We start from the raw sequence: 21467 nt of genomic DNA on the forward strand, positions 1-21467 counted from the left end.
TTTGAGTGGCCAGGGCACTCTCAGTGGACTGTGAAATGGCCCAAGGCCTAGGGGGGTGGGGACCTGTGCACTGGTAATGGGGGAGTGGCAGTACATGTCACTGTACTGGTCTGGGGCCTGCACAGCCAGAACAAGTACTAAGAAGTCTGGGGACAGGAGGGTAGGGTGTCCCCAGGGAGACAGGGCGTAAATGTTGGGAGCACTCTTGAGTTCCTGGTTGGAGTTCTACAACTCAGTCCAGCTTAGGAGACTTGGGAGCTTTTCAGGGCAGAATGTGCCAGAACCTAAGGTTGTGTGGGTCCCTAGGTGCCATGGAGGGAGGTCCTTGCAGGAATCTGGCGTGGACATGAGAAATCTCTCTCTCTCCTTTCCATTTTCCTTTCTGGACTCGGGTACAAAACAGCGGGTCTGTGTTGTTCCTCGCTCCTGCCACTCTGTGCTGTGGTCACTGTGAGGCCCTGGTCGATTTCCCTTCTCCCCCACCTCCTGTTGTCCCCACCACAAGTGGCTGCTGCAGGGGTTTGTATCTGACGGTACGTGTTCCTTCTAGAGGGGCTCTCGATGTCATCTGTCTGTGCTCTTAACTCACTTGCATGACCTTGAGCACGTCCTCCTCCTGCTTCGCTCAGCAGTGTCTGGGCTCCCTGGGGCTGTGCTCCCTGCACTTTGCTGCAGTGCCTGTCCTCCACATTTTGGGCGTCATCACCCCGTTTCACTTGTGCTTTCCCCCAGAGATGCCCCTGTGTGGCTTCCAACTGTCTCGCACTCCAACACAGCTGCAGGGATCTCTCTGTGTGTCACCCCGTGTGTGGTCCGGCCTGGAATTTCTCGAAGTAAATACTGTGAGTGGAGTTCCCTGGTCGTCTAAGCCACTATGTTTAATTTGACCCAATATTTTCATCTGCTCCAACACATGGTAGTTTTTTGACGAGGATCCTGAATCATGCTTTCTTCTAAACAGGAGACTTGTTATGTGTTGTGTGTCCTGTGCTGGAATCAGCCCTGATCCTCTGAGACGGACCTTGGCCATATGGCCACTGCACAGGTGGGGAAAGGATGTCCCCAGAGCAAGAGTGATGTGCTTAAGCTCCTTGCCTGCTGACCCTGGCCACTGTGAGTTAGTGGAAAGTGCTCCAATTTAAGCAATATCCAATTAGATCACAGGGCTAAATTGGTGGCTTTAAGTTGCTTGGGTTTTGTTTGCTCCTCGTGGTCTTTAACTTTTTTAAAACAAATTTTCGATATTTTAAAATCTGAGATTTCACATAAAACTCCCAGCCACCTGGCAGTAATGGCCTCACCTTCCCACAAGGCCTCGTTCTGGGAATCGAGCAGTGGCTGGCCTGTCTATACCGCCCCTTCCCTTGCCTGTGTCACCCCGACCCTGCCGCCATGGGGCTTGCCTGCCCTGGAGGAGACACATCTGGATGTGGACTCGTCCTTCCCCTTAGAGTCGTTCCCATGAGTCTTGAGCCAGCCTCTCCCTTTCCTCCCCGGCCTCACTGGGGCGCAAAGTTGATGACAGAGAAAAATAGGGTTCAGCTTCCCTGGAGCCCGCTGCCTTCCTGCCACAGGGTCCCGCGGGGAGCCCAGCCTGTGCCAGGTGGCACAGGGTGCAGAGACATCGCAGGCCAGTTCCTGCCTGTGGGGACTCAGGCCACGCATCCAGCCCACCCTGAGCAAGGGACACTGCTGTGAAGCGCATGCTCCACCCTCCCGCAGCCCGGGACGAGGGAAGTTTTAGAACCATGGTATCTGGTCAGCCCATGTGAGCTGCAGAGCTAGTTGGTTTTTTTTCTGGCTTTAGCAGAGCTGTAGGTGTCCTGTGGCTGTGGCTACGTGGGTCTTAAGAGGCGGGACAGCCTCAGGGGTGCTGAACTCGGGCACAGCAGTGATTCACAGTGGGGTCACCTTGGAGGAGGCCTGACTGTCTTGGAAGCTGAGTGTCTTCATCTGGAAAGTGGAGACATGAGAAACTACTTCACGAAGCGGTGGCAGGGTGGCAGAGCACGCGGCAAGCCCATCCCATGGTGCTTTGCACACAGTGAGTCTGCAGTAAAGGGCGGCGTCGGCATCGTGTGGGTGTAAGTGTGCCTTCAGCCCCCTGTGGCCCCCACGTGGCCCCCTGTGACCCCCCTCCCCCCCCGTGGCTCCCCTGTTGCCCTCCTGAGACAGCGATGCTCATTCCCAGGCCTGTGATGGGGTGGGTCTTCACTGCGGATGGCTGGCAGGACTCGCATTCTGTCTGATGCCCAGCACAGTTTGGTGACCCTGTGGATGCTGTTCTCCAAGCTCCTTCCTGGGCATTCCCTCCTTGAGCCGCCTGCCCAGGGGCTGTGGTCTGCCGTCCTCTGTTTGACGATGAGCTCTTACAAGCAGTGGTCTGGGGCGGAGGCCGCGTTGCCCCCGGCCGCATTCGGGACGGAGCTCCTGGAGGAGGGAAGCGCAGCCTGGCGCAGGTGCAGAGCCCCGGCCTTTCCTGTGGAGGAAGTGTGGAGTGGGTCTCGGGGTTTGTGATGAGTTCCTGAGTCTGGTTTTCCTTCCCTTCACAGGCAGGGTCCCCCCAGGGGCCATTGGAACCCAGGCTTGGGGCAGCCCACCTCCTGGGAATCGCACAGAGGCAGGGAGTCCTCAGCAGCCCCTCGCACCCTCCTGAGGGCTGCCACCAGGCGCTGAGGTGGAACCAGGGGACATGGGTTCCCTCCCCCTGCAGCTCTGTAAGGACCAGCTCCATGAGTTGGGAGGCCTCTGCCTGCCTGCCCCCCTGCTCACTGACCTGAGAAGGACATGGTCATCAGGGCTCTGGGGAGGTGGTGCTGTGTCGGGTGGGAGGACGGGTGCACAGGACGTCACAGCCGTGGTTGGCCGTGCCCACTCTTCCCTACGTGTCTGTCAGGAGGATGTTTTTAGTTCCTTGGGAGGGCCTTACCTGCTGTAAAAGGTAGGGCTCCTGGTTTCCTTTGCCACCACTGTGCTACACGGAGTTGGGGGCAGAAATCAAGTAGAACGACAAGGGTGGGGACTGGGTCAGAGAGTCCAGAATCTGAGTCCTGGCCCTTGTGCATCCTGTGTGACCTTGGCAAAATGAAGGAGCCTCTTGGGTCCTAGTTCCCCCAGGATCCCACAGTGGAGTGAGACTGCCCCAGGGAACCCAAACCCTGACTGTGCTCAGCTCAGTGCCTCTAAGGAACGCTGATTTGCTTTCCTCCTGTGAGTGTGCCAGGGGGCTAGGAGCAGGGCTCTGTGTTAGCCCACGGGGCTCAGATCCCAGCACCCTGCCCAGCTGGTTCTAGCAGTGCCCTGGGGGTGAGCTCGGGCCCTCATCTTTGGGGGGTGGTGAGACAGGCCTCCTCACCAGGCTCCCGAGGGCCAGCTCAGGCCCCCGAGGGCCAGCTCAGGCCCCAGCTGTTGTCATGACCGCAATCCCCTCCGTCTTCCTCTGCTCGGCTTAGTTGTTCCCGTTCTCGAGCCATCCTGAAATAGAGAGGGAAAAGAGCAAAAGGGGACATCCAAGCAACTCTGGGGAAGGGACGTGGCTCTGGAGCCAAATAAGGAAACAGGAAGGAAGTCTGCGCAGACTGTGGCGATTGCCAGTGGCCACTGTCCTGGGCAGAGTGGGGACTCTCAGCAGCCCTGCAGCACCTCGGGGTTCCCGAGGCCTGGCAGCGCTGTGACATCAGGCCTCTGTGCCTGGTATCACTCTAGCTGAGTGGTGTCCTGGAGGGACTGTGGGGGCTGGGCAGTGCCTATTGTGTTACAGAGAAGCCCTGAAACTAGCAGGAATATCGGGCGCTGAGAACTTAAGGGGTTCTCTCTTTGTGCCTTAATTGGTCCTGGATGAAAGGAAGGAGGTTGCCTCAGCCAAGAGCTCTCCATGTTTCCAGAGGAAGGAAATTAAGAGGTGACCCGCCCACTCCCCTTACAAGTGAGGGAACCGGGGCCCACAGGGCCTTGACTTCCCTGAAGATGTGGGCAGCACTGCAGGGCAGGAGCAAGAGAGCCCCCCACCTAGGCAGCCTGAGACTCCTGTCGGGAAGAGCGGCCAAGGTGGATCCCCACGGGCCTAAGAGGAAGGGATTGGTCTGTCTGACAACTCAGTGCTAGAAACGTCTCTGTACCAGGTTTTTGTGCCCACTGGTTTGTAGGGTTTGTCTGGGGCTCCCTCTGGAGCCTGTGCCAACCATGACCAAGGGAGGACGGTGGCAGGGCAGGAGTCTCCTTGCAGAACCAACAGGTCTCCAACAGAGCCATGCGGTTGGAGAGAGGGCAGAGGAGACCGAAGAGAGAGGAAGCCCACGGTACCTGGGGCTGGGGGCCTCAGGAGGAGAGTTCAGTGGGTAAAATCTGCATGTGACACCCCTTCCATATGTCCTCTTCCCTCCCCCTCCAACTACCCTCCCGCTAGGGGTGCAGAGGCCTACTTTTCTGGTGACCCTGGAGTCTCACTGGAACTGAGTGCAGAACTGGGTAGAGCATTTCGTTCCCAAAGACGCTCACAGCAGAGCTGGCAAAGTGGGTGAGTGTGGCCTCTAGAGGGAGAAGCCAGAATGACCTGAGTCATCTTCCAAGTCTGACTTGCCTGCTGTATGAGCTTAGCCGAGTTCCTCAGCTCCTCTGTGCCCCGGTGTGCATGTCTGTCAAGTGGAAGTGGAAGGGTCCTGAGCTCAGATGCTCCTGACCTATGCAGATGAAGAGGTGGTCTGCGGAGAGTTTGTTTACAAATACTTACTAGCATCTCCTGGATGCCAGGCACTATCACCAGGCACTCAGGGTAGATCTTGTCACCACTGTGCAGAAAACAAAGGGGTAGGAAGCCAGGACTCTGGTCTCGGAGTGGCCAGGAAGCGTCTCAGGAGACACATTTGAGCAGAGATGTTTAGAAAGTGGATGTGGCCTGAGAGCTGTCAGGAGAAGGAGCCTCCCAGGTAGAAACATCAGCAGGCGCTGGGGCCTGGAGTGCCTGTGGCACGTTCAAGGAGGCCCAGATGGCTCGAGGAGAGTGGAAGGGCCTGGGGTCAGAGAGGACGAGAGGAGCTGGGTCATGGGTGGGCGTGGTGCCCAGTGAGGACTGCGGCTTCCTCCAGGTGGCCCAGGATCCACCGGGGCTATTGGGCTGGGCAAGGATAAGGTCTGGCTGCCCCTAGCAACCCGGTTAGCAGTAGTTGTAACCATCCCGTGAGGCTCCTCTCTCCTGCCCAGGGAGAGGGTGGGGCTGGAGAGACAGACGGGCAGAGAGGAAGGGCCTCTGGTGCTGGGAGGTGGGTAGGATCAGATCTTGAACGTGGAGCCTCTTCCCACTGTTCCCATCCCACCAGGAGGCCAGGATTTGGGGTACAGCGAGTGCTTGGGGTTCCCTTGCTCTTCACGTGGCCGGCACGTCTTGTCCTTAGGACTGACTGCAGCACTGGTGTGAGGGGGGGCCTGGCGGCAAGAGCCAGAGTGCGGGGCTCTGGCTGCTGGCTGCCAGCCGGGTCCTCCTGCTTCACTCTCAGGCAGCCTCTTCCATCTCCCTGCTCCATAGGAGGCTTCCCTTGTCCCTTCAGGGGAGGGACAGCAAATTCAGCCTCTAAGGTGGTGGTCTCTCTAGAGGCTCCAGGAGGAGGGTCTCACCACGGGTGCCACAGAGACGCAGGGCGCCCTGCTCTCCCCTCGCAAAACCAAGAAGGAAGTCCTCGTCCTCCCCTGTCTGCCACCCCCGGCGCATTCCCACTGCTGGCCACCCACCCGGGAAAAGCTCCCCTTAGCCAGTCCAGGGACCTCTTATATAAAGTATGTTGACACCCAGTTCAAGTCTTCATACGTGTACTTTGGATATGATGTCCAGGTGGCTCATGGCTGCTTGGCCCCCTGTGAGCTCAGGCCCTCCTGAGTGAGCAGGCGGAGCTGGGCCCCCTGCAAAGATCAGGGCAGTTTCATTATCTCCCCCGAGTTTCTCAGGCGAGGACACTTCAGACAGCTTCGATAAACACGTCCACTCAAAAGCTTGTAAGGGGCGCAGTGATGTCTGGGAGCAGCTAGGAGAGTCGGCATGGCCCGCTAGTCATCGCTCGAGATGTCTCCGTGGAGGGTTTTCAAAGTGGCGATAACAGGAATTTCTCTTCTCAGGTTCCCAATTAGCAATTGCATAATGTTCTTTCCAGAAACAGCTGCTCAGGCCTTGGTGAGCGAGTCTAGGCATTACACTTGCGATACAGCAAAGTCCACAGGTTTGCGTGCACTCGTGGAGGACTGTGGCCCACTCCCCCTGACTCAAGTGGCAAAAATCAGGCCTGCATCCCCACCTCCTGGGGCCTAGTGCTTGAAAACAGGAAGGCAGGTTCTCAGCACTCCAGGGACAAGCAGAGTGGCTTTTAAAACCCAAGTGTCAGAACCCTTTCCAGTCTCCTAGAAGGCTGATTGTCGCTGCATGCTTAAACACCTGTCACCCTGAGGGTGGAGTCCAGATTCTCTAGTGTGGCCTCCCAGGGTCCCCCCAGCATTCCCCCTCCGACTCCCAGGTTCACTGCCCCCACTCTTGAGTCCTGTGGTCCCTGTCCCTCTAGGACACCACAGTCTTGCATCTCGGGCTCTTCTCTGCCTGGAACACCTTGCCCTCCCTGTCTTACAGCAGAGTGAGCCGTAAGGGCCTGGACCACTCCTGTCTCCACCCCTGTCCCTGTGTGGTTGTGTCTGAGTCCTTGGTGCTTGACTCCTGAGTCCAGCTTCCTCCCTCTGAGATGGGAATGCTAAGAAGCCCTGACCTAGTGGGATGCTGAGTACAGAGTACAGTGACACAGAATGTATCCAGTGCCTTGCCCAGGGCCTGGCAGAGGAGACGCTTGCTGAACGTTCACGATAGCGACCACTCCTCCTGCCACCACCCCTGACATTTCTCCTCCTAGTACTTACTATGACCCTGTCATGGTCCCCATGTGCCCCCAGCAGGCCTTTATCAAGTGTGTAGTGTGGTTCTGTCGCACTGTTTTGTAACGATCCCAAGTAACTGTAAGCTCCTTAAAGGCGGGATCCAGGCTTATTTATCTTTCTATTCTCAGAGCTTGGATCACAGTAGGCCTTCAAGGAATGTCTGATGGATGAATGAGTGAGCCAACATGTCACCAGACAGTTGAATGATCAGATGAATGATTGCACCCTTCTGCAAGTCCCTCCTGGGTTAGGTCTCAATTACAACTCTTCAGCTCCCTGGCCTCCAGCCTGGGCCCTGCCACCAGCATCCCCTCCCTGGAGGAGCCGAGCAGGCTCCTTGCTGGCCTCTGCTCCTGGGATTCCTTCCTCTCATTCTTCAGGCCTCTTCTTCAGGCCTCCTCCCAGGCGCTTCCTTTCCTCCTCACCGGCTAAAGCTGTCTCTGCCCCAGCGGCATCCTTACGCACTCATGTCCTGCTTACTGTCTCCTGGACCTAAGCTCTGTGATGATGAGACACCTCTGTTTACCAGGGCATGTTCCTTGGATGCCCAGTGCCCCAGGTGTGGTGAGTGAGCCAGCAAATGTGACACAGGTACCTCTGACCAGCAAGCGGCGTAGATCCCACTTGATGGCTTGCAACACGAGCTCGTTTCCTATTCAGGTCCCAGATCCAACTCAGAGCTGGGGACTCTGGGAGCTCGCCTTTCTTCGCATGGCTCGGCCATATTCACATGGGGCCTCCGTTCTCCCAGAAGGGGGCAGGGAGAAGAGGGAGACTTGCAGGAGATTTTCCTTTTTGCTGCTAGGCCTGAACTCTGCTTGCCTCACTCCTGTCACCTTACATTGGCCAGAACCTGGCCTGCCTTTGTGCTCTGGAAACAGAAACAGGGTTGGCGGGCCAGTCTTGTCCTAGTGGGCACGGGATGCTGTCTCGGGGCCAGAAGACCTCAATGCTGGGGTCTCTGAATCTCTTTCAAAGTTCTGGAATTTTCTAGCCAGCAACATTGTCATATCAGCTGGCTCTGACATGGTTCTCTCTCAAGAGACACTTCTGATGGACTGGTTATCTTATGTCATGGTAGTCTTAGGGATAACCAGGGCGGCCCTGCCCTGGGGGGTGGTATGTGGCCCTCTGCCAGGAAGAGCCCAAGGACAATGTGGGCAAAGTGTAGGGCCCTGCTTGTTAACTGTTCACAGCATTCCATCATGTTTAGAACAGTTAATTTTTTTTTAGTTTTATTGATTTTATTTTTTTAAATACACAACAGCGGAATGCATTACAATTCTTATTACACATATAGAGTATGTTCACATCAATTTATGCCTTTATACATGTACTTTATTTTTTGCATTACAATTCTTTTTATTGCTTTAATTTTATTTCTTAGATTACTATTCATTGATTTTATTTTTTTAAATACACGACAGCGGAATGCATTACAATTCTTATTACACATATAGAGCACAATTTTTCATCTTTGTATAAAGTATGTTCACACCAATTCATGTCTTTATACATGTACTTGTGTTTTTTGTATTACAATTCTTATTACACAATATACCACAATTTTTCATATCTGTTTGCATATAAAGTATGTTGACACCCAATTCAGGTCTTCATACATGTACTTTGGATAATGATGTTCATCACATTCCACCATCCTTGCTAATCCCCTGTACCCTTCCTTTCCCTCCCATCCCTCTGCCCTATCTAGAATTCATCTAATTCTCCCATGCTCCCTCTCCCTACCCCACTGAGTCAGTCTCCTCATATCGGAGAAAAACATTCAGCGTTTGTTTTTTGGGGATTGGCTAACTTCATGTAGCATTATCTTCTTCAACGCCATCCATTTACCTGCACATGCCATGATTTTATTCTCTTTTAATGCTGAGTAATATTCCATTGTGTGCATATGCCACATTTTTTTTATCCATTCATCCACTGAAGGGCATCTAGGTTGGTTCCACAGTTTAGCTATTGTGAATTGTGCTGCTATAAACATTGATGTGGCTGTGTCCCTCTAGTGTGCTGTTTTTAAGTCCTTTGAATATAGTCTGAGGAGAGGGATAGCTGGGTCAAATGGTGGTTCCATTCCCAGATTTCCGAGGAATCTCCATACTGCTTTCCAGATTGGCTGCATCAATTTGCAGTCCCACCAGCAATGCATGAGTGTGCCTTTTTCCCCACATCCTCGCCAACATTTATTGTTATTTGTCTTCATAATACTGCCATTCTGACTGGAGTGAAATGATATCTTAAAGTAGTTTTTATTTGCATTTCTCTGTAGAGATGATGAGCATTTGTTCATATATTTATTGATTGATTATATATCCTCTTCTGAGAAGTGTCTGTTCAGGTCCTTTGCCCATTGTTGATTGGGTTGTTTTTTTCAGTGCTTAGCTTTTTGAGTTCTTTCTGTACCCTAGAGATTAGTGCTCTGTGTGACGGGTAACAATTTGCTCCAAGGATGTAGGCTCTCTGTTCACCTCACAGATTGTTTCTTTTGCTGAGAAGAAACTTTAGTTTGATTCCATCCCATTTATTGATTCTTGGTTTTAATTCTTGCACTATAGGAGTCTTATTAAGGAAGTTGGGGCCTAATCCCACATGAAGATTAGGATCTACTTTTTCTTCTATTAGACACACAGTCTCTGGTTTAATTCCTAGGTCCTTGATCCATTTTGAGTTAAGTTTTGTGTATGGTGAGAGATAGGGAGAGGTTTAATTTCATTTTGTTGCATATGGATTTCCAGTTTCCCCAGCACCATTTGTTGAAGATGCTATCTTTTCTCTGGTTCATGTTTTTGGCACCTTTGTGAAATATATGATAATTGTAATTTTGTGGGTTAGTATCTGTGTCCTCTATTCTGTACCATTGGTCTACCAGTCTGTTTTGGTGCCAGTACCATGCTGTTTTGTTACTATTACTCTGTAGTATAGTTTAAGGTCTGATATAGCGACACCACCTGCCTCACTCTTCCTGCTAAGGATTGCTTTAGCTATTCTGGGTCTCTTATTTTTCCAGATGAATTTCATTAGAACAGTTATTCTTAATTTGATGGTGTCTATTTTCTTGAGGCTCAAAATACCTTTTCTGGAGAGAAAAAGTTCCCATTAAAATAGTCTAGAATGCTTTTTTTTAAAAAAAAAAAAAAAAAAAGTGGGTACTGACAATTCTACTGCTATCAGGCCACCACACCCCATGGCAGTGGGGCCACAGGCAACAAGGACTCATTAGACGGCCCAGAGGGACCTGGCTGGCATCCGTCCATCCCTTCCACTCTGTGTTGGGGCTGCTGCCCCAGGAGCACAACCAAAAAACTCAGATGACCCCAAGCCCCTGTGAGTACAATGAGCTCTTGTGTGCCCCATGTGACAGACAGGTCTCTGCAGGACGGTTTTACTTGTGACATGGTCCTCTGCCTCCCTGCCCAGATGGCTGCAGAAGCCACCTTCCTTCTCCGTCCCACTCCTCCACTGGGGCCTTCGTCCTTCCTCCTCTGGACCTCGGCAGCAGGCGGCCTGCCTTGCCTCTCCATCCCCCACATCTACTTGTCCTTTGACTAGTGTTTCCTCGCAGGCCTCTGTTCTGCAGCTGTGTCAGGCTCCCTCCTGCATTTCCCATTCTGGGCGTGCCCGCCCCTCCCCAGGGTGCCCTTGTGGACCACCTGATGGACCTGGCTGCTGCTCCTCCAGGCAGCTGGGGCAGCAGCATCTTCTGAGTGAAACCCTTGCTTATCCCGCCTGCCGATGTGCCTCCCCAGCACCTGTGGGTCCTGGTCCCCCAGCGCCCCCTCCACATCCTATGCCTTGAGGGACAGGAGCCTAGCAGGCCATGCTGGCCCCCAGGCCCTCACCTGTGAAGGGCACTCCCTTCTTCCCATTTCACACACCAGGGCTCAGAGCCGGTAGGTGGCACCGCGCAGCCTCAGGGAATGTGACTCAGTCATGTGGATCCTGCACATCGTGGCCCCTGCAGCAGCTTTGCCAGGCCGCAGCCACTCATGTGGGGTAAAGTAGGGGCTGCAAACTCGCAGGCTCGTGGAGGCTGCGCAGGACGGTGGCACTGTGCTTCCAGCTCCTGAGCGTCCTTGCTGACCAGCTCTTGCCCACCAGCAGGACTGATCCTTTTTATAGGGAAGCCAAGAACCTGGATTTTTTACAGAAGTCTCCTGATTATTGTTTTTAAACATTGCTCAGTTTATACAAAACATAGACGTGGGCCACACTGTCTGTGAACCCCCTTTAGCGCCTGTGGAGAAAATGGCGGGACTGTCCTTGCCAGGCCAGAACTCGAACCTCCCCAAGAGGGAATCGATTCCAAGCAGAAAGGCAGGAGGCTCTGCAGCTCTGGAAACCCAAATGCTCCTAAATACAACTAGCTATTAGATGGCATTAACCAATTAGCAGTGATTTTATTAGAGGTGATAATGGTGTTGTGGTTAAATAGGAAAATGTTCTTAAGTGTTTAGAAACCCACACTCAGGCATGATGGCTGCGATCTACTTTAAAACACTCTAGCAAAGAGGATGAAGCAGATGGGGAGAAGGGCAGAGACCATTAGACGAAGCGCTACAGGGATTCGTTAAAGATGTCAAAACAGCAAATTCTTTTTATTCTATCCCATGTGTATTTTTAAAAATTTGTTCTTTTTAGCTATACATGATGGTAGAGTATATTTTGGCATATTATAAACATGCGGAGTATGACTTACTCTAGTTAGGGTCCCATTCTAGTACATGATGTGGAGTTACACATCCTTGCACACTCCCAGTGACACACTTCCTCTAGCCATGCCCTACCCTCTATAGTTACCACCCAGTTAATCTATGTAAGTGGGTCAATCTACTGGTTGGTAATCCATGTAAGTGGGTCAATCTACTGGTTAGGATACACCTCTTCATATATGAACAGAGGAGAGTTATGTCTGATTCGTCCTACTGTCCTTCCTATTCCCATCTGCCTCCCTTACTTCTTGATGTCTTTAAAGATTTTCATTTAAAAAAAAATCATAGCCCCAGGAAACCATAGTTCTATGACTCATTTTGAGGTCTTCCATGACCGTCAGGTCACCTTCTACCCAGTTATGTGCAGAGACTCAGGTGGAGATTAGGAGGAGACCACAGGGAAACGGCATCCAGGACAGAGGCTGGAGGTCACGCAGCCCTGCCTGCCTGGGCACAGAGGTGGTAGGTGGCTTCTGCTAAAGCCAACCTGGATGTGGAATCTGAACGGAAGCCTGGTGTAGGGGAAGCTGCAGATCTTTCTTGTGCGGGTTGAGGGAGGCTATCACTTTGAGCTCCTGGGCAAGACCCTCCCCCTCGTGAGCCTCAGGTGGCAGCCTGGGTCGGTCCAGCATAGAGGGCCCAGATGAAGACGTCAAGATCCTGTTGCTTCCTTTGAACAGCTCAGGTAACCGGCGCTTGGTTTTCAAGTGGAGACGGCTGCCATGGTGGCTGTGCTCACAGCAGGACCTGGCACTGTGAGGCCTGGGCATTTGGGGTTCCTCCAGGGGACAACCCCCATCTCTGCCAAGTCGTTATAGGGTGAGAGGAGGTTTTAGACAAGTGCTGAGGGCACATTAGACTCTAGGGTGGAGGCCTCCGTGGCTCAGCTAAGCCCCACGGGAAGACTGAGAGACCATCTGTGATCTCTTCTTGTTACTCAGAGTGCTTTGAGCCTCCCCTTCCAAAAAAGGAATCTTCCCAGGCTCCTCCAGGGCTGATTAGCTCTTGCTCGTCTTCCTGCAGCAGCCTCTCAAGCTGTCTTCGAGGGTTTCTTGTGCAGATTAAAGACGAGACTTGATGACTCCGTTCAGCTCTGACCTGGTGCAGTAGCCACCTTCCTGAGGAAGGGTGTGTAACCGCTTAATGACTGGTGGGGGCTCGGGGACTGTTCAGTCAGCCCTCGCGCTGTGACCAAAAGACCTGACGAGGACAACAGAGGAGGAAAAGGGTTCTGGCTCCTGGTTTCAGTGGTTCAGTTCATTGTCGGCCGACTCCACTCTAAGTCCGAGATGAGGAGGAACATCATGGCAGAGGAAAGCGGCTCAGCCCTTGGCAAGCAGGAAGCAAAGCTCTGCTCACCAGTGACAAAACATCAACCCCAAAGGCACACTCCCAGTGACATACTTCCTCTAGCCGTGCCCTGTCCCCTGTGGTCTCTGATTAGGACACACCTCGTTACTTCATGACACGCTCTTGCACTGTCTCACAGGAGCATCTGGGGCACACCTCCCATCCACACCGTGACAGACACCGGAGAACACAACCCGGCCTGCAGAGCCCAGTGGCTTTGGCTTGGGAGGGCCCTCGCCTTTCTGGGCCCGGTGTCTTCCTCATCCACAGTTGCCTCTCCAGGTGATGTGGGATTCCAGCCTGGCCAGGGACCCTGCTGGCAGTGATGCTAGTGACCCATGGCCATTCGAGTGCTGCCATCCTCTGGGGAAGGTCTTCAAAGATGCACTCATCGGGGGGTGACTTTGGCTGGCCCCAAGGGGCTCCTGCTGGCAACAGTTTCCTGGTGCTCAGAGATGGGGGTGCCTGGTGAGGTTTGAATTTCAGATGAACAACCGACAGTTTCCAGGGTGGTGTCCCCGTGCGGCATGGCAGGTTCTCTCTGGGGGAATACTTCGGCTGGAAATGCATTTGCTGTTTGTCTGAAGTTCACATGGCGCTGGGCATCCTGTGTCTTCATTTGGTAACTGCTGACCGTGGATTAGAGATGCCAGGTCCAGGTCCTTGGCAGGGCTTGGTAGGAATGCTCTGGCGGAGACTGGGTGCCGGGCAGGTTTTCTAGGTGCTGTCTCAGCACACGGCCTCGTTAGACAGGTTCTACTGAGCTCCTGCCGCAGACCAGCTTTGTGTCAGCACGGGGAGCAGAGGGGGGTGCCCCCGCAATCCACAGGGCCGGGGGTGAGGTGCCATCTGCTCTGGGCTGCCTGTCCTCACCTGTCCTTCATCAGACTACACTCCTCATGTTGCTGTGAGGCTGAAACAACCCTGCCACTGCCCTCTCCCTGCTCGACGCTGACACACCCCATTTGGTCTTTAGCCCAGAAGGAGCTTCAGAGGAAGCCTTGGCTGGCACCCATACAGCCCAGGGTGTCTTTGTTGAGCCAGGGCCCACCAGTGCAGTGGGGCGCGGTGGGGCTGGCTATAGAATCTGTAGGCCCCTCACTCCAAACTGTCGAGGACTTCAAACGGGACGGCATGGTATCACAGGGCTCCAAGCACTGCCCTCTGCTGGCTTGGGCACGTGTCTAAGAAGGCCAGGCGGTGCTGGGGGAGGGGGCCGAGTGATGGGTGTGGAGCTCAAGCCTCTGAGTGCCCCTACCCCCATATTCAGGGGCTGTTCAGTGCCACCCCTATTAGGTTGAGTCCTGTAGGGGACAGGGCACATGTGCACAACACCAGCAGGGTGCCACCAGATGTCCTAGTTTTATCAAGGTGGAAATTGTTAATAAAAAAATCCTCCTGAAGCAATGATATTGTCATTAAAGATGAAGATTTTTAATGACAATATTTTTAAAAACTGAAAGCAGAATTAATCTCCTCTCATAGCACTGAGCGTGATTAGTAATTACGTGTTTACCTTGTGGTCCTCGATTTGTGTCTTCACCACTGGGTGTGAACGCCTCGGCACACGATAGCCAAGTCATGTTCTTGGTTCTGTCCCGAGACCACGCTTGGCACATTGCTGTGCCCAGGAGGGAGCAGCCACCCCTGCTGGCTGGGCATCATCCGGGCACACTGCCGGAGGTTCTGGCCAGCTGTCCCCCACCTGTGAACAGTCACACTTTCTGTTCGTAAAGCAGTGGCGAGAGACGCCCTGGAGCCGGCTGGGTGAACCGATGCGGTGGGCTCCATGGGGTCCCTCCTGGACAGCGAGGGGAGCCCACCCAGCACACCTTCTGTCTGTCCTCAGGATGCCAAGTTCGTAGAGGAACGGAGAAAGCAGCTCCAGAGTTACCTGCGCAGCGTCATGAACAAAGTCATCCAGATGGTGCCCGAGTTTGCTGCCAGCCCCAAGAAGGAGACCCTCACCCAGCTGATGCCCTTCTTTGTGTGAGTACCTGGGAGTGGGCACTGCTGCTTTGTCCTTTTGAGAGTTGGGGAATAAGGGGTCTGTCTGGCTCTGGTGGCCCAGCTGTGCCCAGGGAGCTGTCCTTGGTGCTTCTGAGACCCTGAAGGGAGGGTTATGCGAAGTCCTCAAGTAAATTCAGGTCTGTGTTTTTGTATTTTTTAATAACTCCATCAAAGTAAAGATTCGTGTCCTGTTCAGCTTCCAGATGTTGCAAAACTAGAGCAGCTTGAGCAAACTCGAGCTCCCGCTGGCGTGTTACCCCAGTCAGTAACACTCAAATATGAACAGGCTTGTGACGGGGGTCAGACTCCTGCCCTTCCCTCTGAGAGGGGTCTGCATGTCCCACCCTCAGACGATCAGTCCACAGTGGCCTGTTAACAGGGCGGGTGCTGCTCTGAACTGGGTCTCCTCTGCCCACTTTCCTGTGGCAGCCCCCTGTTCTCAGTCTCCTCCTAGCCTGAGACATTTACATCCTTGGACTTGGGAGAACCAAATGACACCATCTTGGTTTTGTAAAAACTGGGATGCTGTAGAAGCAGTGAAGTTATGACTAAGATGTTGTCATTGTGGGAACCATAGAAAAGACCTGGGGGTGTCCACGGGTGGGATTGGACTGTGACTTGCTGGGCTGGAAACAGGTTCCTCTTCCCCAATTCCTTTGATGGCATGTGGAGGGTGTGGGCTGTTTCGTTCAGCAGCGATGCTGAACCTCAGACGCGGGCTGCTTCCTGGGGGATGTGCCCGGGACTTGCAGGTTGAACTTGCAGCAGATGCTGGCAGGGCTGCCCTGCTCCCTGCTCTCACTGCAGCCAAGATGGCAGTTTGGGTCTACTTCAGGGCTTTTGGGAGGAGACCGTTGTGTTGTGCTGCTGTGATAAAAGGCACTGTGCCCGGGCAGAGGGAGCTCTTTGGAGTGTGGCGTTTGCTTGTGATGCCTTGGTCTGGGACCACACTGGTTCATGAGAAGTTCTTGTCCACTCCCGTGGGAGCCCTGGTGTGTGGGGAGCTGACCTCTTGCTGAGTGGTGAACGTTTGGCTCACCTCCCTGATGAAAGGCGGCATGGCTCCAAGATGAGTCTTAGCAGAGGCCCTGCAGGCTCAGCAGTCCAGGCATCTCCCGTCCAGGGCTACCCAGCAGCACCTCAGAGTTGGAAAAACTGCCTCTTCACAGGTGCTTGGGCATGGGTTGGGCCCAGCAGTGCTGAGCAAGAAACCTTGGGTGTCTAATCAGCATGGAGGACACAAGGTTCAATTTCATGAGCTTTAAAAAAACAACACAAATGACATAGTGTTGACACTGGTCCAAACCCCACTTGAAATCTTGAAATGGAGCATCTTCACTCCTCAGGCTTTCCTCCCAACTCCAGGCAGAGCTCAGCCTTCAAGTTGTCTCCTCTGGGGGCAAGGGGAGGTGCGCACAGCCATGCCTGGCCTTGCTGGCCCAAACAGCAAGAGTAGCAACTCACTGAAGTCTAGCAAGGAGGAGGTCCAGATTCCTTGCCCTTAAGGAAAAAAAAAAATCTCTTGGCTAGGGAACTAAACCTCTCAAAGCATAAGTATTCTTCCAAATTGACAGATTTTTCTCACATACCAATTCAGGATCCAAGAGGGTGGGCCTGTTGCCTAAGATGTCACCCCATCCTTGGGGCACTGCCTAATTTGTCAACTGCCTTATTTCCTCTGATCCTCCTGAGACCCTCTTAGGAAGAGAGCTTCCAGAGTTGCCATTAAGATGGCAGTTAAACTGCCAAGTGTCGTCTTCCCCAGTACTGACGAGCAAGTGATCCCCTGGCCAGTCACCTCACTAGGCATCCAGGTGGGATGTGTGTCTTGAGCCTAGCCCTCCCACTTGTTTTTAGGGGCAGTGAGATTTTCTTATTTGAAGTAGTTGCCCACATCAAAACCTTAGAAGACATCAGATTTTGCGGGGTGGGGGAACGGATATCAAGCTTTTCATGAATAATCGGTGAGCTCTGTCCCTCAGCGCCACGGCCCCTAGCTGCGGTCAGTGGGGACCTGTGCCCACTGAGCATTGATCCTCCCATGGTGCTTTTGCTGTATGCCCCTGTGTTGTCAGTCCTGGGAGCCAGCCCAACATTCAACTCCAGGGCACAAGGTCCTCGGCGACACCAAAGCTGGTGGGACTTGCTTTCATTTATCCTCATGAAGACATTCCCTAGAACTTTCAGGCAGGATCTGCTTTTGCACATGGTTTTCCATTTTCTCTGTGTTCCACTGTGTTCTGCAAGGGGCACTGTGACTTTTAAACAATCTGCCATCCGCACAAATCAGAGTGGAAGCAGCAGGTTGAATTCTACCCACCCCCAACCTCTGGGCCTCCTGTTGCCTGCCTTGTCCATGCCAGCAGCAGCTGAGAGCTGAATTGGGAGGTAGGATGTTGGGAAGTAGGCCACTTCATTTCTACTGGGGACTGTATCAGTGTGACTCAGGAGCGTACCAGAGTCTACTTCCCCAAATAGAGATGAGTGGCGGCCCCCAGCACCCTCTTCTGTTGAGACGCTCACTTTGATCGTGTTGGCCTGTGGTTGGGGAAAAGGCAGACCCTGCAAACGTGCATCTGTAAGCACCTCCCAAGGGGAAGGTCAGGTACCATTTGTGAAGGGGTCCTGTCCTCCAGAGAGTCATCCTTCAGGACTGGACTGCAAATGGGCGATGGCGTCCATGATTTGAGGAGCTGTCATTTAGTGTTGAGTTTGTGCAGAGTCATTCTTCCTTGGGAAGTCACCCTGCTCCTTGAAGGTGGAGGGGAAGTTGGGGTGGGAGGCAAAGTTCCCAGTGGGATTTCAGCAGGAAATGCGGTCCAACTTCCACAGCTGCACTGCCACCACACTTGAATTTGTTGTATATTTTTTTCAAAAATGTGAACTGCCGTTTTCTCAGTGAACAGGTGAAGTTCAGCTCAGGGATGGAATGCCCAACCTGTGCACATCCAGGGTTTGTCCAAGCTGAGACCTTTGGCCTTGCAAATCTCTGCTAACAGCAGTGACATTGTTCAGGAACTGACTCCCATTGCTTCTGTGGAGCGCCTTGGGGGTACTCATCATAGCCCAGTGTGGGGAGGGAGTGCAGGTGCTGTTTAAGGTGGCTGGAATGAGCAGACCATCTCGTGTGGACGGTTGGGAAATAAGTGTGAATGACTTTCAGTGGGACGAGCGTGCCCTGGTTTGGCCTCTGCTCCAGCCGGTCCCTTCCTTTGGCCGCCTCACCGATTCATGCCAGCTCCGTGGCCCCAAAGGCAGACCTGGAAAGTACAGAGGTTTGGAGTCAATCATAGTTCCCAACTCTGCCAGAGAGGAGAGTGACCTTGGGCAAGAACACAGCCCGAGTCTGTGCACACATGGGTAGATGGCCGAGGTCTCGAGAGTGCTCAGCTCAGGGGCTGCTGTCATTCAAAAGGAATCCCTGGGAGGAGGGGGAAATCCCAGCAGAGAGCAAGGCATCCAGGACAGCAAAGCTGAGGCCTGGCTGTCTCAGGGGGAAGGCCCAGGTGGGGACGGACAAGGCTTCCCCCTACTGGGCCCATGCCAGAGCTCGCTGGCTGAGGCCGCAGGGCTGCTGGCCCTGGCTTTGCACAGGGGGCTGTTTATTCTGTGGGCAGCTTTTGGAACCATGGACCAGGGCTGCTCTAGCCACAGAAGCTGACTCTCTGGATCTGGTAAAAAGCAGCTGTGTCCCCTGGGCCTCTGCCATCAGGCAAGAGACAGGAGAAGAGGTCACTGGCCCTGCCCGCTTCCAGAGGAGTGAGGCCAGGAGCCTTCTCCTGAAGTCCTCCAGACTCCACAGTGCTTTTCTTTTCTCAGCTGTGAAAAATGAGCCTCGAAAAGTGAAGTGGCTGAGCCATGGTGTCACACGGGGATAGGGTACAGAGGGGAGTGTCAGTGGGGTTGATATGGGGCCAAGGCCTGGTCACCATGTCGTCAGCGTGCAACAGAGCGCTCTGAACCATGTTAATGGTGGCAGTCTCCAAGTTCAGAAGCTCCAGTGTGGTCCTCTGCACTGTCACTCACCTGCCCTGCTGCCTCTCCTGGGGAGGCACTCTGGGGTGGCCTGCCACCATCAGCTCTAAGGCCCCCTGTTGTGGCTACGAGTTGGTGCTGTCCATGGTCCTGTTCACCACCCCCCCTTTGGGGTCAACTTCTAGGGTAAGACTGCTGGAGGGTGGGACCGGGGCCAGTTAAGGGACTCCAGAGGTTATGGCCTGGGGGGATGAGGACCCAGGTGACCAACAGCCCCTCCTTATCCATCTACCTGGTCCAGAAAGAAGGCAGTTTGGCCTCAGGACTCTGCCCTGCTAGCCATCTGTGGGAGCGGCTGCTGGGAGGGAGCGAGCAGGAGTCCTGTGTGCGCTGCTGTGTGTTCCCCACCAGCTCATCTGGAACGGGTTGAGAAGTTGCTGTCATGACTGGGGACAGTGGGTGTTTGGCATGAGTGACGAGGGGAGGGCTGTAGACCGGGCTTGACTCAGAGCTGCCATGTGCTGATCTCAGATTCTTCCCAGTGGCTGTGCCTCGGTTTCCTCATCTGTAAGACGTGTCTGGAGACAGGCCCTGGCAAAGGTTGGAGCACTAAACTGCAGGCCCGTGGCGAGCTCCGGCTAGGTCAGCTCTGGCAGCAGTAAGGACGATTCCTTTTGTCATTTGCAGGAGTGGCACAGCTCTGTCTTCTGGGTTCCTTAAAGATAGGTCAGAGGTGCTCATTCTGAGGTGTTGGCAGTCACGCTCCTGGAGACATCAAGAGACCACGTATCTCTCCGTGTGTCCCCAGGGAGCAGCAAGCTGATTAGGGAGGCTCAGAGGTCTGGACAATGGCATCCCTCTGCCAAGCCCTCACTCCCAGCGACCAGGCTGCCAAGTCTCCCCGCCTCCCTCACAGAGGCCCTTTTTTCTCCTCAGTAACTGGTCAGGGTGCAGAGGGTCCGATTTGATCATAACAGATAAGGCTGGGTTGTCATTAATTTTTGGTAGCATTCAAACAGCCACGTGACACAAAAGGCAAGATTGAGGTTCAAATGCCAGTCCCGTTACCCATCAGCCTGAAGACCTGGCCCTCTGACTCAGTATCCCGTCTATAAAAGGGAGCTTGTGGCAAAGACCTTACAGTTTTGTGGAGAGAATCTTGAAAAGTGTCACCTAGCAGGTGACTTCCAAGAGGAAGCCGTGTTCACTGCAGTCACTTTACCCCCAAACGCCGAGTTGCAGGGCGATGGCCCCACGGCCCACCCTGCCCCGTGTCTTACACGAGAGCAGCTGAAAGTCGTCTGAAGAAAGGGAAGCAAGTTAGAGGCGTAGCCACCCGCACAGCAGGCTGGCTTCTTGTCCCAGCAAAGTACAATGGCTTTCTTCTCCTTGGGTAACGCCATTTCACATGCGATAAGTGACATCTAGGGCAATAACAGAGCACTTGCCTTCTTGGGTGATCAGTCAGCTACTGGCATGTTGACGCTATGTGACAGTAGCATGTTGCTGTGCTGCTCCTGGCCAGCCTCGACTGGGAAGAGTGGACAGCCAGTGGGCCTTCATCCTGGCTACCAACTCCCAGTTGCCTCTGAGCAGAGATCAGGGGCAGGGCACCTCAGAGTCACATGGCAACAAATGACAGGTGGGTGAGGGAGTGCTGGGGTCACCATGGACCAGTGGCTTGTCCTAGGCAGCTGCAGGAGGGTGCCTATGGGCATGTGACATGGCAGTGGCATTGCCCGTGGAGGGAAGAGCCATGAGCCGGGGCCCAGCCTCCGGAACAGGGCTGGTCAGAGGGCTGCTCGCCTCTACTCTAAACACTCAGCCTGACTTGCCGGAACCCACCTTTGGTTGCCTGTCCAGCTCTTCTCAGAGCCCATGCAGAGGTGTGGGCAGCTGCCTCTGCTGGACCTCTCCAGCCCCATCCTCGCCCTCCTGCATCCTTGGGCTCTGTCTTTCCAAGAATGGTGCATCCACGGATAGTATACGGCCTCCTGCCCTTGGCATGGTTCCCTTGGGAGTCCCCCAGGCTGCAGGGCAGATCAGGCATGAAGTCCACGAGTGGACGCAGTGCAGCTTTTCCCTAAGACGTGATGTTGCTAGTAGAGGTTGCTAGAGTTTTCATTTTCCTAGAGAGTGGGGTGTTGGGTCATTGGGTAAACGGTGACTGGCAAGCTCTGTGGGCCAAAGTGACAGTGACGTTGCCCCCCGCCCCCAGCAGTGGGACACCGTTGCTCTGCATCCTCGGTGTTTCTTCGTAGTCATGCAGGAGGCGGCACTATTCTCCTCGGGCAGCACCTCGTGAGCCTGCCTGGCACCACCTGCCCCTCAGGTTTTCTGTCCATTTCACACAGTTAAGTCTGGGAAGTTCAAGTCCTTTGTCAGGTACGGTCTTTCAGCCTGGATTTTGCTTTGGATGTCATGTCTAAAAAAACTGCCTAAACCAGGGCACAGACTTTCTCCTGAATATTAACTTTACACCCAGCTCTGTGACTCACT

At 53.8% G+C, this 21467-nt stretch overlaps 1 protein-coding gene across 1 annotated transcript in view; it reads left to right on the forward strand.

Annotated features, from left to right (window-relative positions):
• Positions 1 to 21467, forward strand: part of Snx29 (sorting nexin 29) — a 384257-nt gene that overhangs the window by 353685 nt on the left and 9105 nt on the right. The window contains exon 20 of the mRNA XM_026385539.2: positions 14833 to 14972. Within this exon, the coding sequence (XP_026241324.2) occupies positions 14833 to 14972 (140 nt within the window). The remainder of the gene's footprint in view (positions 1 to 14832; positions 14973 to 21467) is intronic.

The sequence above is a fragment of the Urocitellus parryii genome, chromosome 9, assembly GCF_045843805.1.
Source record: "Urocitellus parryii isolate mUroPar1 chromosome 9, mUroPar1.hap1, whole genome shotgun sequence".
Classification (NCBI taxonomy): Eukaryota; Metazoa; Chordata; class Mammalia; order Rodentia; family Sciuridae; genus Urocitellus; species Urocitellus parryii.